This window comes from Thunnus albacares, chromosome 19 (genome assembly GCF_914725855.1).
Source record: "Thunnus albacares chromosome 19, fThuAlb1.1, whole genome shotgun sequence".
NCBI lineage: Eukaryota > Metazoa > Chordata > Actinopteri > Scombriformes > Scombridae > Thunnus > Thunnus albacares.
The window spans coordinates 24,983,803-24,999,294 of record NC_058124.1 but is presented as its reverse complement, the minus strand read 5'-3'; the positions used below and the strand labels follow the sequence as shown (position 1 = coordinate 24,999,294).

The window sequence follows — 15,492 nt, the reverse complement described above, 5'->3', positions numbered from 1 at the left end:
TTAAACAAATTTAATTGATTATATTAAATAAAACATTTTGGTTTGGTTTACCATCTTATCCCTCAGATTGATGTATTCTGAAGGTCCATAAATCAAATCAAATCCAGATCACTGTGTGCACATTTGAGGAGAGGGGCTTATCAGATACCTGCATGGGACCCCAGGAGGGCTTGGTCCGGCCCTGATGACATGAACCGGGGGAAAGTCCCCCTCTCTCTCCGGCCTGTTCGTCATTCCGTCGCGCCGGAAAAGGCAGAGCAGCGGAAAAAAGGAGGCGTTGCCCTCCAACAACACATCAGCTGCAAATTTATGCAAAACACTGAAAGCACTGCCGCTGCTGTTGCTGCTGCTGCTGCTGCCGCCGCTGCTGCCGCCGTCCTGCAAAGCACCAGAAAGCAGCAACAACAAACATCACGTTAGAAAGAAGCTCCGCACACCGTCCAGCCGCTCCGAGTCGTTTCACCGCCGGCAGCCGGTGCAGGAGGAGGCTGAAGACCCCGGACCGGTGACGGTAAGGACGGACCGTGAGCTCCCCCCTCGTTAACGAGCCAGACAGCAGCGGCTAACGGGATGCTAGGAGGAGTAGCCTCCGGTTGGTCCAGCGTTAACGGGTCTGATTACACGGAGGGCAGCCGGCCAGCCAGCTAACGTTATGTGTGTGTTTGTGTCTCGGATGGTTGTTGCAGCTGCGGCTTTTACAGGCTGTGAAGCGAACAGACTGGCCGTGCTGGGACAGGATGGTGTGAGAGGAGGAGGAGGAGGAGGGAGAGGAGGAGGAGGAGGAGGAGGAGGAGGGGTGATAAAGATACTGCAGGGATGAAAAGGTTATAAATCAACAGTAGACCTTAATTGATCTTGAGGATGTTAAACTAGAAGCCAAAAATAAATAAAGAGAAATAAAGAGTGTTTTTTGTGAATGAAAACAAAGATGAAGAGAGTTGAGCAGGTCAGAACCAGATCCTGAACAAGTTCTGAAGGTTTTCAGGCTCATTTGGTGACAAAAAAAAGAAAAAAAGGAGAAAAGAAAGAAAATAAAGAAGAAGCAGTGTGTCAGTTTTACACGTATAAGATGTTTTTGTTCCACCCGTCTTGATTTTCTTGAATCCAAAAAGATTTGATGTATTTATTTAGTTTCTTTCAAAATCCTGATTGCAACTGCAGACTTTTGCAGACGGGGTAAATCTGTGCAATGTTGCATTCATGTACAGTTTAAAAAACAGGACTGATATATTAGGTAATAAAAGACGTATCAGTATTGGTTGTATTTCAGGCAAAAAGTTACAAAAAAATTGCAGTACAGAAATACCAAAGATATGTTTGCATATTGATGTATTTTAATCCATGAAGTAATAATGAATAAGTTTATCAACTGTAATGTTGGTTCTCTCAGCTCATATCTAGTATAATAATATAGTCACAATTCTCTAGTAACCAAATGTCAGAGATCTTTATCAAAAATGTTTCTTCATGGTCAACATCAGCTGATATGTTGCTGTTTATATCGTTAAAATGTTGATATATTTCAAACCATTAAATATTGATATTAGTATCAGCCTCAAACGTCCAGCGCTGTCAAAGAAAGAGTTGAAAAACTGTATTTTCTAATCATACACTTGTGAATGTGCTGCTGGTAGGTGTCAGACGTTGGATCCATCACTCATCAATCAATCAATACCTCTAATGTTCAACCTGTGGGAAACTCTGACTGGTTGATATACTGGTTGATTTAGTCTTTTTATGTTTAATATTTAATACATAATATATTTAATATTTGATATATCAGTCAGGCTCTGCTACACAGCAGCGATAATACAACAGAATCAAACTGAATCATGAACTTTGTGAATCATTACACCTTTACAACATGTGTTTGACTGATTTATGGGGGTAGCATATTGCTTTTTCCCCCCTTTTTAAGAAAAAAATAAAAAAATTGGATATTATATTACAGAGAGAAACAAGTCTCAGTTCTAGTAACAAATGTGTTACATGTTACATAAAAACGAGATTTACAAATACAGTATATAATATGATAACTGGGGAATGAATTACGGCACTCACAGTTGCATCATCTGAACCACAAATGAATAAAACCTATTAGTCTGATAACATAATTAATACATTAATTAACTAATTGATTAATCTAATAATCATCAAATAACATTTGCATTTGGAATTCTCTGTTTTGCATTTATTTTCACATCTCTGAATCTGTATTGAAAAGTGGATTTGTTTTTCACATGCATGCAGCATTTAGTGCTAATGAAAAAACTTTTCAGGGCATTGTTTATTGAACAGCTTGTAATTAATATTGTAAATGTCGTGTATCATGAAACACACAGTTGTCACTAGTGTGGTTCCTCCCTGAACAGAACTTAAAGGAAAAACGTTTTAGAAATGCTACAGAGAAGTTTGAATTTCAGATTTTTTTAAAAAAAAAATGTTTGATTTAAAGTCTTTTAAATGAAAAATCATCCTAAAATAAATAAGGTACAACCTGCTTGGTACAATTTCACTAGTTTGCGTTTTAGTGCCCTGATTCTGCTGATTTTAAACATTTAGGAAACAAATTCAAAGTTATCATGACTTATCGTCAACGTAAAAATGTTGATGTCAGTACAAGCAGGAGCGCATCAGTCAGTGTTAACGTCAGCCGCTCGGTAAAACATTGACTCAGTGTTGCTCAGCGTCTCGGCTCAGCGAACGACGGTGTTTGTCAGGAACACTGACGGCCGGTTCTTCATCAGCCGGATGCTCTGACAGAGAGAAAGTGAAGCTTGTGTGTGTGTGTGTGTGTCTCACTCTGTGTTTGACGGACCTGTTCTTCCGTCTCCTTCTCAGCAGCCATGGAGACGGATGGAGAGCAGAACCAGCAGGGGGCCTCCACCAATGGGAACGCAGCATCCGGGACGAGCTCCCGACCCTCTCCGATGAACTCCATGTCTCTGTACGAAAGACAGGCGGTGCAGGTAGGCGTGTGTGTGTGTGTTAGTGTGTATGTGTGGGCCTGAGCTGTCAGAGCTCTCGTTCTGTCCAGATTGATGTTTTTTCCTTCTTGTCGGCTCGAAAAAGCGTTTAAAAAATCATCAGAGTGACATCCTTTGAGTTTTGTCCGAATCAAAATCTCTCCATTAGTGCTGATATTTATCCATATTTATAAGGGACACAATTAGTTGTCAATATTGCAACAGCTTCACTCCCTTGATTTCACAAATTAAAACAATAATTACAACAAACTCATTAAATCCAACTTTTGTGTGTTTTTATTTTCTGTGCTGACTCAGCCGATCTGTGGTGGTGTCCATGACGACAACACATGCATCAAGTGCTCAGAGGCCCTGCCAGTCATAAAAAATAATCAAATAACAGTAAACCAAAACATTTAGAATATTATAAATAGTGTTTATTAGCTTTTCTGTCCATTGTTAAGTCTCATTTATCCTGATGTTGTTTTGTCAGCTGCTTTCTCTGTTGTACCTGTTCGCTGTGTATTCATTGTTTTAAATGCCTTGAGATCATTCGGCTCTTAGTGTCTTTTTGGGGATTTATGACACAATATTACCTTTTAACCTTTGAGAGGATTCACAAACTATATTTTATCCAGTTGAAATATATTTCCACCCTGTAAGGAACAATCTTTTCTTTTTCTTTTTTTTTTTTTGTACCTTAAACTGCCCGTGTCATATTTCATCTTTTGGTTTCTCTTTCTCACCAAACTGTGCATCTAGAATAAGAAGCAAAGCTGAGAGGCAAAATCGAGGATTATCAGGAATTATTTACTCTTATTTTTTCCACAAACATTCCTTTTTCTCTTGTTATGAAGACAAGAGCCGACCTGTTTGTGGATAAGTGAGGCTGAGAGAGAGGATGTGCCCGTTTTGTCCTCATAACTTCTGATTTATGAGTGAACCGATTGACAGAAAGTGATGGAGATTGAATGAAACCAGTCCCGCTGGTTTGATGGGGGCCTCTGTGTAATTTTCACAGGCTTCTGTCACCCTGCACAGCCATCTGTCTTTGTCACCCTGCGCGCACTAATCCAGACCGCCGCCGCCGCGCTCGCTTTCATCCCTCGACTTATTACTATACGAGCCTCCACTCGTACATCAGGCAGCTGGCAGGAGGCCTCCACACTGCCACAGCATCCCTCCCTCTCACTTTCTCTGCCCTCGTTTCTCTCCTCTAATCTTTCATTTTGTATCATACTGTCCTTCCTTTTTTCTTCCCAGGTCTACACATTTGTCTTTATACTTTCCTCTACATCTTTCTGTCCTCTTTCCTTCAAGATCCTCTTCTAATTATTTGCCTTCATCCTCTTGATGTCTCTTTTTCTACCCGATTCCTCCATCATCCTTCAGTACATCTTTCTCTCTTCCTTCCCCTTACTGCTCTCTAATCTCACTCTCAATTGCATTACTGCCTCTTCGTTTTTCATTTTTCTCCTCTCTCGCTCGCTCCCACCAGGCCCTGCAGGCGTTACAGAGGCAGCCGAACGCAGCTCAGTACTTCCAGCAGCTGATGCTGCAGCAGCAGATCAACAATGCCCAGCTGCAGAACCTGGCCGCTGTGCAACAGGTAAAGGTGTGTGCATGTCATGTCGTTTCATAATATACTGCCCCTAAATTTATGTCATATTACATAAAGGCTGTTTTCAAGTTGAATTATTCAGATAACCGCTTTCACAAACAGGTCACAAATATCTTAAAAGAGACTAAAATTAGAAAACGCCACACTTACTCAGCAGCAACTAGCACCTGTCAACCATGTACACAAGAATAAACACCCATGAAAACCTCACTAGAAAAAGATGCTGGTCTGTTGTGGTTGGTTTGGTGTTATTTTCATATGGGTAAAGTGATGTATTTGACTAAAAGAAAGAACCAGATGTGCAGATTGGTTCCAGTTGCAATGATTCCTTCTGTCTGGAGTCGTCAGTGAGTCTTCTTGATTTGGCTCACAGTCATTTATTCGATAGCCTCGCAAACATCTCACATTTATTTTTGTTTGAAGTTGACAGGAAACTCTTCCTTTTCCTCTTCCTCACAGGCTACTCTGGCTGCCAGTCGTCAGTCAAGTCCTTCCAGCAGCAGCTCCTCTCAGAACACCAGCACCACAGCTGTATGTACATGACAACCAGGATCACCATAACACCGTTTCCCCCCCCCCCACAAATGACCCACTTCTTTAAATAATGGCTTATGACTCATTTTTCAGGCCAGTGTAACATCTGGATCAGGGTCCAGTACCAGCAGCCGTCCTATGGGCGCCTCGGCAACGTCCACAATCAGCCAATCGGTGCTGCTGAGTGGGACGGCGGGAGGGCAGGGACAGATGTATCTGAGGGTGAGTTTTGTGTCAAAGACTACATTGTAATCACTTTTTATATATTGTAGCATCAAAGTAATGTTTTACTGCATTTTTAGTGATTTGGGAAACAAGTATTGAGCATTAAAGCAGGATGAGAAAGGTTTATTTGCTGATTTTATAGCAATTTGAGTCAGATTTAATCCTCCGGGGTCCCACTGACGGGCCGATACTCACTTACTACTTGACACCAGTATCGGCTTAGTTTTGTGTCTTGATGACTGTTCTGCCCTGTAGGTCAACCGCTCCCTGAGGGCCCCCATCTCCTCACAGCTCATCTTTATGCCTGGCAACACGGCAACCGCCGCTGTGGCAACCGTTACCCAGCAGCCCCAGGCTCAGCAACAGCAACAGGAAGTGACACCAACTTCCTCTTCCAGCAGCCAATCAGATAACGATCAGGTTTGCGTCATTATTTGCGTCTTTTTTTTAAATTCAGCTCACGCTACGCTGACTCCTCGCCTGGCACCGTCCCGCAATGTATCCCGCTGTTTTCACAAAGATTTCATCTTCCTCTCCAGGTCCAGAACCTTGCTATGCGAGGTGTGTCCAGTCCCAAAGGTGTTGGTGTTAAGACTGAAGCCCCGGAGAGGAGTGACTCAGGTAAAGTGCTCAGTTCACGTCTTTTATACCGTTCATTCCCGGCTGATTTCACAGACGTGGAAAAAGCACAAAATTTGCTGCAAAAGTTCACTCGGATTCATTCGTGATCACCGTCATGAACAGATGCACTAATCCTTCTTAAACCTGCATTAACTGATCTTTTTAGCCATTAGTTTTCAGCAGAAACAAGTAGTAAACACAACACTGACATATCATCACCCTTTAAGCGGATATGTTGAACTTGTTGGCAAACAGCTGCTTATTTCCACATCCAGCTGTTACGGAGCAACATTATCATTCATTTGGAGTCGTGTTTCTGTCCACCTGGTGAATAGAAGTCCAATATTCACTCTGTTTTCTCTACCAACTCCTGAGGGAAATATCTGGCTCTTTAGCTCCTAAATGCTCCACTATGTTCACCGGCTAGTTGCTGTGTCTGTTTGCCGTTTGATGCTGAGCAGGTGGTGTACAGTGGCTTTTTAGAGCTTGAAAACAGCAGAAAATGACACCATGAGAGCGCTGAGAATGAACCAAAACAGTAAAGTTGCAGCCGGACAGATAAACAACAAGCTGAAACTCATTATAAAACTCCGTAAAGCCAAGAAGAGCTGCAGAGTCGCTGATAATTCTCTGTAGGTTCATCACCATGAACCATGACTGACACATTACACACTGACAGCTCATACATTATTATAAAAAATATTGATTTTAGCCACTTTAAAACTGCTATAATTAATAATAAATTACATGTAATGTGTTGTGCTTGTATTGATGAACCTTCAGAGACTCCATCAGCCCCCAAGTGTCCAAAAAAATCAGTTAATGCAGGTTTAAATGTGATAAATTTTGGACTAACTTGTTTCTCTGTTTTGTCTTTTTTCCCAGCTGCCTTCTCCCTGGTCCAGCCCTCCCACCAGTCAAACCCCCAGTCCCCCACTAAGCCAAGCCAGCCTCAGCCACAGCCGCCCCACATCAAGATCCCCACCTACCCTCAGCCCACCAACCTCAAAGCCCACCCTGCCTCCTCCTCCGGCGCCTCATCCTCCTCCTCTTCCTCCACCTCCTCCATCCCTCTCTCCCAGCTCCTGCTTCACGGAACCCGGACCCTCACCACAGTAACCACATCTCCCACAGCAGCGCACACTTTAGTGCTGACGTCAAACGCGGCTTCCCAGCCCCACGGGTACCCCGTTGGCACGGCGACCATAAAACCGGCCGTCAACGCTCAGACTCTGGTGGTGCAGCCTCTGCAGAAGACGTCGCTCGGCGCCGAGAAATCGGGCCACGGCAACGGACCGATCCCCATCCAACCCAAAACTCTGCAGGGCCTCCGCCTGCCTCTCCAGCTGCCTTCCAGAAACCCTCCTCCCATCCTGCCCGCTCCACCGCCCGCCAGCAGCTCCGCCCAGCCCCCCCAGCCGCCACACATACCGGTTCAGATCGTGGGTGCCAGGCAGAGCACGCTGGGAAACGCCCAGGCTCTTGCTCTGGCCCGGGGCAGCTGCAGCCAGGACGGAGCCGCCGTCCTCACCAGCTCGTCCAGCCTGCTCACCATGGTGGCGTCCATCGCTTCCAGGGAGGGCGGGGTCATGGGCAGAGGGGTGGGACTAAAGACCCTTCAGTTGCCCCAAGAGGCTCCACCATTGGCTCAGGTCTCTCAGGTGCATCCGCAAGCTAATCAAAGCTCTGGAGCGAGTCAGAACGGACCCCTGGCTTCGAGCCCCGCGTCCTCCCAGTCGCCCACCGTTTCCTCTCCTCCCCCCTCGCTGTCTCGCTCAGCGCTCTCCCTCCCCCTGGCAGCGGAAGAGCAGAGAGGAGCGGCAGCTGGTGTGACAACCAATGGAGACTCAGCAGGAAGTCAGACACCACAGGTGAGCTGCTTAGACTCCGATTGGCCACATTGAATATTTGGACTCTCAGGGGTCATTTTAGAGTGTTTTAGTGAGTCACCAGAAAATAAAATATAGTTTAATTTCACAACAATTTAATATACTCGCAGCTTAGAGACAGTGTTTAAAGGAGTGGTTTGACATTTTGGGAAATTTGCTTATTTGCCAGGAGTTAGATGAGAAGATAAACTTACCATAAAAACTGGAAGCAGAGGGAAAAAATACGCTGTTTGTTTAATACACAAACAAAATGTGTAGTTTTAAGAAGAGTTATGTGCTGTTGTTCTTTGTGAACAACAGCCGGAATGTCATCATCTGGAGGTTGCTTGGCAACAAGTGGAGATGCAGCATGCTGAGCAAAACAGTGACTGAAACAGTGACTTCCTAAAGCTGTTGTCTTGTGTTTTCTCCTGTGTTGTTTTCTTTTATATACCACAACAAACTGAGATATGCCGTTAATTGGTTTGAATAAAATGGCATAATCAATTTATACTTTCATTTTTTTTTTTTTCAGGGAAAGCAGATGACAGGCTCACTTAAACGTAAATCAGACTCCAATTCAGCTAATGATGAAGATGGCCCCTCCCCCCCACAGCTCCAGCCTGTCAGAGATCACGCCACAGCACTACCGACCAATCCCATCGAAGCAGGTAACGACGACAAAGAAGCACGTAAAGGTTCAAAGCTCATAAACATTTGTAACAAAGTGTAATGGCGCCGATACCGACAGTAGTACTTATATTTGAGCTTTAACTCTTCTACTGCTCCTCTCTTTTCCCCACGCTTCACCTCCTCGACAGTCCCTGTTGCTCCTCCTCCCGCCTCCTCCTCCTCCTCCTCCTCCTCCTCCTCCTCTCCCTCTCCAGCTCTGTCGGTGTTGCGGGGGGGCTGCGTTCAGGGGGAGAGAGCTCCTCCTCCTCAAGCCGTGGTTAAACCGCATGTCCTTACTCACCTCATAGAGGGCTTCGTCATTCAGGAAGGGGCGGAGCCTTTCCCTGTGAGTACCTGGGATTTGTAGTTTCTGATACAACTTTCCTACAGGAGACGTGTTTAATACTTGAACTAGTCATTGAGTGTTTTTTTTTCTGCTGTTTGACCGACAGGTATGTGGTTCAGTAAAGGACTCGGCTGGTGAGGATTTAACAAACGACAGTCCGGACACTAATCAATCAGAGACCGTTACCACAGCAACAGGTAACAGCTCATCTCTGAAAGTACTGCTGCCTTCCAGACATGTTAGAGAGTAGGAAATTTCAGTTTTGCTTTAAATCAGAAGTCCTAGTGGGAAACATGATCAGGATTTTTTATCGTTGAGGTTTGTGACGTATGTTTATCTCCAACAAACAACAGTACTGTAATTTAAAATATGAAGAATCATCAAAATACACTTGAATTGGATTTTTAGCATCATATGAGTAAAATCTCTCAAAACATCTGTGTAGTTTGGTTTGTTTTGGTTTTATTCTGTCATAAAAAAAAATCTACACATAAACACTTTTCCGTGTATTCACCAGTAAAACTAAGAAACAAAAGCACACAGATTCAAAACTAATGCATAAAACATAGAAATGCAAAACCAAAACAAAAAAATACATTTAAAATGCAAAGTGTTATTCTTGACACACAGGTCACAGACACTAAAAAGCTGAAAATAACATAATGAAAGGATAAACAACAAACATCTGAAGTGTAAATTTGCACTTACAGCTAACTCCATGCTAATTAGCCAGTCAACCTCGCCAAATATCATCACCGCAACATGACCCTTGTTTGACCCTTGTTTGTCAGAGCCGCGGGAAACGCTCGCAGGGTTTAATTACAACCTGCGAGTTGGGAATTTCCCACCTCTGACTTTGACTGCGATGCAGCGTCAGGACACAGTAAATGTCAGGAGACTTCTCCTATCTCAATACGAGAATAAGGAACAAGATTTAAAAACAATTTGCCCGCATTCACAGCTTGTTTCTCTCAGTTTCCTGATGCAACATCGTAGTGATTCAACATATTTATTTGTGCACAAATTCTAGAAACGCTCGACTTGACACCTGCTCTTTCTCTTTCTGAACTTTTCCCCCCTTCAGTGCTGAAGTGTGAGTACTGTAAAAACTTTGCTCCTGCCAGCCAGTTCAGAGGCACCAAAAGGTTCTGCTCCATGACTTGTGCCAAGAGGTACTTCAACATGCATGAAATATAATATATTCAGTGGAAGCCATCTTAGAAAAAAGCCCCTGAAACCCACAGCCGCTGTAACCTGTCCTCACACATATTTTAAAGAGAAATTACTGCAACACATTTAGACGTTTTTTTTTTTCCTACTTCTGAATGAGAGAAAATCAAGTTTTTTTCAGAATTTCTCAGGTGGCTACAGCTGGATCTTTCACAGCATGTATGTTTCGTTTGTTCTCATGTTGTTTTTATGTTTGAATACGGTGTCACTTCATTCACTTTTCTCTTCAAAAGCAAAGGCATGTGAATTTAGTCTGTTTTTATGTCAAATTCCAGTGCAGTCCAGTTAGTTTTTTGATGTTTTTCTTTTTTGAAATTTGCTCCATATAAAAAAAACAAAAACAAAACTGCATTTATCATGTTAAACTGTACGTTTCACTATATGAACAATGCTCTGTTTCGCATTGTTTGAAACTGTCAGCATATGATTTTTTTTTACATTTTCTGCTTCTGCTTTGCATTTGTCTCTTTGACCACTACATGAGTATAGATTATATACCACGTATGGCGCAAAGAGATAAAAACTGTATGTGTTGCTCGTCTTGGCTTCAGTACCGTATATGTCACTCTTTGTCTACGATACAGTATGTATTGGTTCCCCAGGTACAACGTCAGCTTCAGGCAGCACTTCTGCGTGCGGCAGAGTCACGGCCAGGGTCAAGATCACGCTTCGGGTCAGGATCAAGGCCAAGGTCACTTCTCGAACTCGGACGAGGAGGGAGGCATCGCCAGGCGGAGGGTTCCACGCAGGACCAGCTCGGAAATAGCCAGTGCCAAGATAGCAGGGAGACCCATACCTGTGAAGGTGAGACGGGAGCGCACGTTTCCTACACAGCTCTCAGAATTAAAAGAATATATATATATATATATATATATGGAAAATGTATGAATTGGCTCCAGATTTTGAAATAAGCAGGTGAAATTGTATAGTAGCAGCAAGTGATTGCTGTTTTAATGTTTAATTAATTACCCCGAAATAATCAAAGCTGATGTTGATGATATCTATCCACACCTCAGAGGAGAGGGGCTTAGATGGTGCAGAGAACAAATTTAGTATTTTTCTCACACTATAGGTTGTTTTTTAAATTCTTTGGCCTATTTCTATTAGAAAGCTGTAGTAGAGAGAGAGACAGGTCCCCGGCATGATGTAAACAAGGGATGTTGCGGTTCGTGGTCGGCTTCCTTTGCTCATAAGTTTTAATTTAGGAAGAAAGATTTCATCGTCACTATCTTAATTAGTTGGGGACAGAAGAGTTTTATCAGCTCGTGTCAATGTCAGATATTTGTTTTCAACCTACAGCGAGAAACTCAACTCGCACTGTACAGCCAAAAGTATGTGGACACCCGTACATTACATCCATATATGAATACTGAACATGTCATTCAAAAGCCATGTGCGTTAATCTGCTGCTCCGTTCCTCTGGGAAGGCTTTGTCACGTTGAAATATATATCTGTGCAGTAGCTTTAAGATCACTTTTAATTGGAATTAATTGGAAGTATATGGGCAGGGGGGTGTCCACATATTAATGCAATGAAAACATCCCTGATTTATGTGTTTGTGTGATTGTAGGGATGGACATTTTTTTAAGCTGAAATGCAACTTATTGATCCATTAATATCATTCAGTTAGAAGAAAAGCCACCCTGCCTCCTAGTGGCCGCTGTTAGGAACTGCAGGGTTCACAAACAAATCTCTAGATGACTCGCTTATCTTCCCTCTGTGATGCTGCTTCCCAGGTGTTTTATCTTTATTTATCTGCATCACCTTTATACAGTCTCACGTCGTCAAACACGTCCAGTTCAACGACAGGCTCCGACCTCTGAGCGCTTTTTAACGCCTCGCTCACCTCTGCTTCCTCCGCTCCTCCTCCTTTCCCACAGTGCCGTTCAGAGTCCAGCCATTCAGAGGAGGAGTCCAGCGTAGAGGAGGACGAAGACGACCCCATGTCCCTCTCGCCCGCCTCCTCAGCTTCCTGCCACCACCAGCCGCCTCCTCCTCCTCCGCTCCCGACGGAGAGTTCCGCGCCCAGCTGCCTGACGGCGAACCCCGCCCAGTGGAGCGTGGAGGATGTGTCACAGTTTATTTCCTCGCTACAAGGTCGGAAGATCTTTAAAGCGAAATATCTGTTTAGCCTTCTTTCTGTTTCTATTCTTGAATTCATTTTCTTTTCTCCTCCTCTTCCTTTCTTTCTCTCCCACCTCACAGGCTGCGAGGAACTGGCCTCTCAGTTCCTGTCGCAGGAGATCGACGGTCAGGCTCTGCTGCTGCTGAAGGAGGAGCATCTCATGTCCACCATGAACATCAAGCTGGGTCCCGCCCTCAAGATCTGCGCCCACATTAACAATCTGAGAGACTGATGTCAGTGTGTTTCCATAAATCCACCATGTTCAAAGTCAAGCCCCGGGCATTTACCCCAAACTCTTCTTCTACGCTCTTTAGCCCAAACTGGGGCACTTGAATCTGTTGTTGGTTTGTCCACTCTTCACCACCATTTTTTTTTTAAAAGAGCACCTTGCAAATCTGCCATGTGTCGCAAGTTGCAAATGCAAATGACCATATTTATTTTGGTGATACATGTCCTCTAAAAAATACTATTTCTACACAAAATCATTTGCAATCCAAAATTGTTGTGATTTCTTTGATTGCTTTTTTTTTTTTTGGATTTCAGTTGTCTGCCTGTCGTGAAAAAATGGAGAGATACTGTAGACGAATGCATAGCTGTTTGTGAATGTATATTTTTAATGCAAAAATCATTTGCGTTAATCAGAAAACAAGACAAAGTCAAATCTACAGTAATTGCACAGGATTCCCCAAATTATACCAGTTATGTGCAAATAGGGCTAAAGTTGTTCTCTCTTTGACTTAAGCTGTGCTGCTCTCGCTACACTTCTGCTAAAATACTACAAAACAGTCAAAAAGAGAGGGAATATACTGAAAAGGAAACGCGCTGTTGTTTCATTCATTGTATCATATTGTACAGGAAAAGTATTTTTTGAAAGGTTCGCCCACTTCTCTGGCTTCAGCTGAGAAAAGTCAAACACTCATGGCTTTTCCCTGATTTTTTTTTTTTTTTTTTGTCTTGTTTTTCCGATAATATCGCCACACCTTATTTAAGCTACACTCTCAGTATATAATTAGGACAGCAACGCAATAAAGAAAACACGGATTTCATTTAAGTCGAACCAAAATTTATATATCAAGTCAATATCTCAAAGATTACAGTTGACTATTTTCAAAAAAAAAAAAAAGTATTTTGGAGGGAAAACACTCAGATTATTTAGATCTTTAAAGTTATGTATGTGATAAAAAAAATGGTACTTTCAACATTGTAATTATTTTTAAGAATAGGCGTACTTTTTAAATTGTGGCCTGTTCTATAACTTACAGGGTACAGTGAGAGTTACAGGGTACCGGCTGCAGAAATGCTCCACATGAAAACCCAAATGTCTCCCGAGAGAATTTCAACCTTTTAAGTGAAAAAAAAGAAAATACTGCGAAAATACAGATTTTTGCACCGTTTTTCTTACATCTCTATGGTTTTTACATACAAAGCACATCGACAGTAGACGAAACCGCTGCTGCGGAACGCTTTTCTAAAACCGTTTTAACATTAAGAGTTTCTCACTCTGTATCTCCAGGAGATCCAGCCTTTTAAAGTGTTTTTAACAGAGGACTTTCTGTTTATTCCACTCTAAAAAAAAACAACAAACTGTGATTCTTTTGTTATCAATATATCAATATTGTCACTTTTTTTTTCTTCAAAATGGTACACTCCGGCTGCTCCTGATCTGTAATTATGTGTATGAGTGGAGGGTAACGTCACGGGCTTGATTTTGTGTAGTGACAAGTGTTGAAAGAAATGCTGACGGAGATGAAGAAATGCAGCGAAATGTGATGATAAGCTGTTAACTTGAAGTATCTTTAAGCTACATTCATGAACAAAAACCAGAAAAGTAAGTTTAGGAAAACAGGCTGGTAGCCACATGGACCTACAAGTACAGTACGTTTAGGATGGATGAAATAAAATCATACCTGAATGAATGAGCGTGTGAATCGGTACACCTTAAACTATACTGTAATAAGTGTAATATTTGCCTTTATATTTAAATGCACATTTGTTTGCTGGACTGCCTTGTTTAAGCTTTTTACTGTAGAAGTTTTTTCTCATGTTATATATCTCTCTCTGTGAACCTTGTGGCCTTTTCTCACTAGTCTCTTTAATAGGTTTAGATGAGGATTGTCTGTTTTTTAACTGCTTTTCATATCATTCCTTGTTTTATATTAGTGCTTACTTTTTTACAATTCAAGCAATGACATCTGTTGCCTTTCCCAAAAAGCGTGACTTAATAGTAGCTACCTTGATCAAGGAAACTTGCTGTCTTCCTCATAGCTTTTGTCACATAGCGTGTAACTACCAACAGTATTTACCTTTTTAGCTAGCTATCTTTGGCTTTATTGTTAGTGACTGTGACTATTACGTTATTATCTTTCAAAAAGGATGATAATCTTTGATAGCTGTGTGTTTATATTTCACAGTCGCCCCAGGATTTTGAAGTGTTAAATCAACAGGTCCAACTGCATATTGGCAAGACCAAAAAAAACAACAAAAAAAGCACTTGTACTACATTACAAGTGATGTGAGCCACAATTTCTCAGCCAAATCATCGCAATCTTAAGTGTAACATTTGTTAACAAGCAGACTGTCGTAACTTTGTTCATTCAATCATTGTTTTCCCAGAGAAGTAGCACTTTTCTCACAAAATAACAGTGGATTCTGCAGAAGGCTTTTTTTTTTTTTTAATAGAGAAGCTGCTTCAGAATCAAAATGCGTTTGCTTGCAATAATCAGAAAAACTGCAAAATCTTGGAGTGACTGAGTTCGGCGAGGAGAGGTTAACAATACTATCATGCAAATAAATAATCAAGGAATTGTTTTAAAACGGGGCTTTTGTTTTTATTTTTGAAATGGAACTGAACTGACCTGAGTTTTTATCTTTTACTTGTATGGATCGCTTTCAGTATGCACCATTAGCCTGTTTGACAGGTGAGAAAAAGATAATTACAGGTTTATTGGGAGAGTTATTTGAGCAAACAGGGTCTTTCCCAGCAGTGCAATGCTTAAAAATGAACATTCATTAGTCTCCATCCTCCATCCTTCAGTTACTGTTGCTATGGGCATCAAGCTGTGCTGTATTCTTTGACCTGATTCAGGACCTGAATAGAAATTTCAGTCCTCAAGAAGATCCTCTTGGGGTTAGGTATCACAGAGATGACTTGTTAGGGCTAAGGTTGTTGCTAAAGTTTAATGTAAGGTAAGAAACACTAAGGCTGAACAATCTGATGGGTCAAATGTAACACTGTTCAGTGATGGAAGAAGTACTCCAATACATCAATGTAAAAATACTCCATT

General features: G+C 42.2%; 1 protein-coding gene across 5 annotated transcripts; it reads left to right on the top strand.

Moving 5' to 3' along the window:
- Window positions 1-226: 226 nt before the first annotated feature.
- On the top strand, window positions 227-14,124 carry LOC122969649 (polyhomeotic-like protein 1). Of its 5 annotated transcripts, none has more exons than XM_044335536.1 (15): window positions 227-511; window positions 2,845-2,969; window positions 4,465-4,581; window positions 5,047-5,118; window positions 5,215-5,343; window positions 5,602-5,766; window positions 5,886-5,967; window positions 6,853-7,838; window positions 8,371-8,506; window positions 8,657-8,853; window positions 8,960-9,050; window positions 9,938-10,025; window positions 10,668-10,887; window positions 11,964-12,180; window positions 12,289-14,124. In XM_044335536.1, the coding sequence occupies exons 2-15, from the start codon at window positions 2,847-2,849 to the stop codon at window positions 12,438-12,440; spliced, it is 2,775 nt and encodes a 924-aa protein (XP_044191471.1). In that variant the 5' UTR covers window positions 227-511; window positions 2,845-2,846; the 3' UTR covers window positions 12,441-14,124. The 5 variants fall into 5 exon arrangements, with proteins under 5 accessions (XP_044191471.1, XP_044191474.1, XP_044191472.1 ...); XM_044335539.1 differs by having other exon boundaries at window positions 2,842-2,969; window positions 4,465-4,575; window positions 10,686-10,887; XM_044335537.1 differs by having other exon boundaries at window positions 2,842-2,969; window positions 4,465-4,575.
- The last annotated feature ends 1,368 nt before the right edge of the window (window positions 14,125-15,492 follow it).